Genomic DNA, 351 nt, shown 5'->3' with positions numbered 1-351 from the left:
GCAGGAGGCGGCCCCTGAGTCCGCGTTTCCCCCAGCTGTGCTGGCAGGGAAGCAGTGCTGAGCCCAGCCCACAGAGAGCCTGTGCTGCGACGATCCTCCGCAACGTTTTAATCCTCCTCTGCCCCTTCCCCTCTGTGCAGGCAGTCAGGAGCAGATGGATGACCCCAGCCAGGACAACCCAGTGAGCAGCCCGTCTCCAGACCACACTGAAGATGCCCTGCCTGGGCAGCACGCGCCAGGTGGGTCTCCTTGGTGTGGCCAGCACCCAGCAGAGACCCTGCAGAGAAGGCACCAGGGAGGGCGCTGGGCTTCCGTGCACCTGCAGAGCTGTTGGCTTCAGACATGGCTGGG

At 65.0% G+C, this 351-nt stretch overlaps 1 protein-coding gene across 1 annotated transcript in view; it reads left to right on the top strand.

Annotated features, from left to right (window-relative positions):
- Window positions 1-351, top strand: part of ACBD4 (acyl-CoA binding domain containing 4) — a gene marked incomplete at both ends in the record, with an annotated part of 4,584 nt that overhangs the window by 2,997 nt on the left and 1,236 nt on the right. The window contains one exon of the mRNA XM_010284216.1: window positions 141-239. Within this exon, the coding sequence (XP_010282518.1) occupies window positions 141-239 (99 nt within the window). The remainder of the gene's footprint in view (window positions 1-140; window positions 240-351) is intronic.

Source organism: Phaethon lepturus, unplaced genomic scaffold (assembly GCF_000687285.1).
Source record: "Phaethon lepturus isolate BGI_N335 unplaced genomic scaffold, ASM68728v1 scaffold30363, whole genome shotgun sequence".
Taxonomy (NCBI): domain Eukaryota; kingdom Metazoa; phylum Chordata; class Aves; order Phaethontiformes; family Phaethontidae; genus Phaethon; species Phaethon lepturus.
This window is presented reverse-complemented; position numbering and strand designations above follow the sequence as displayed.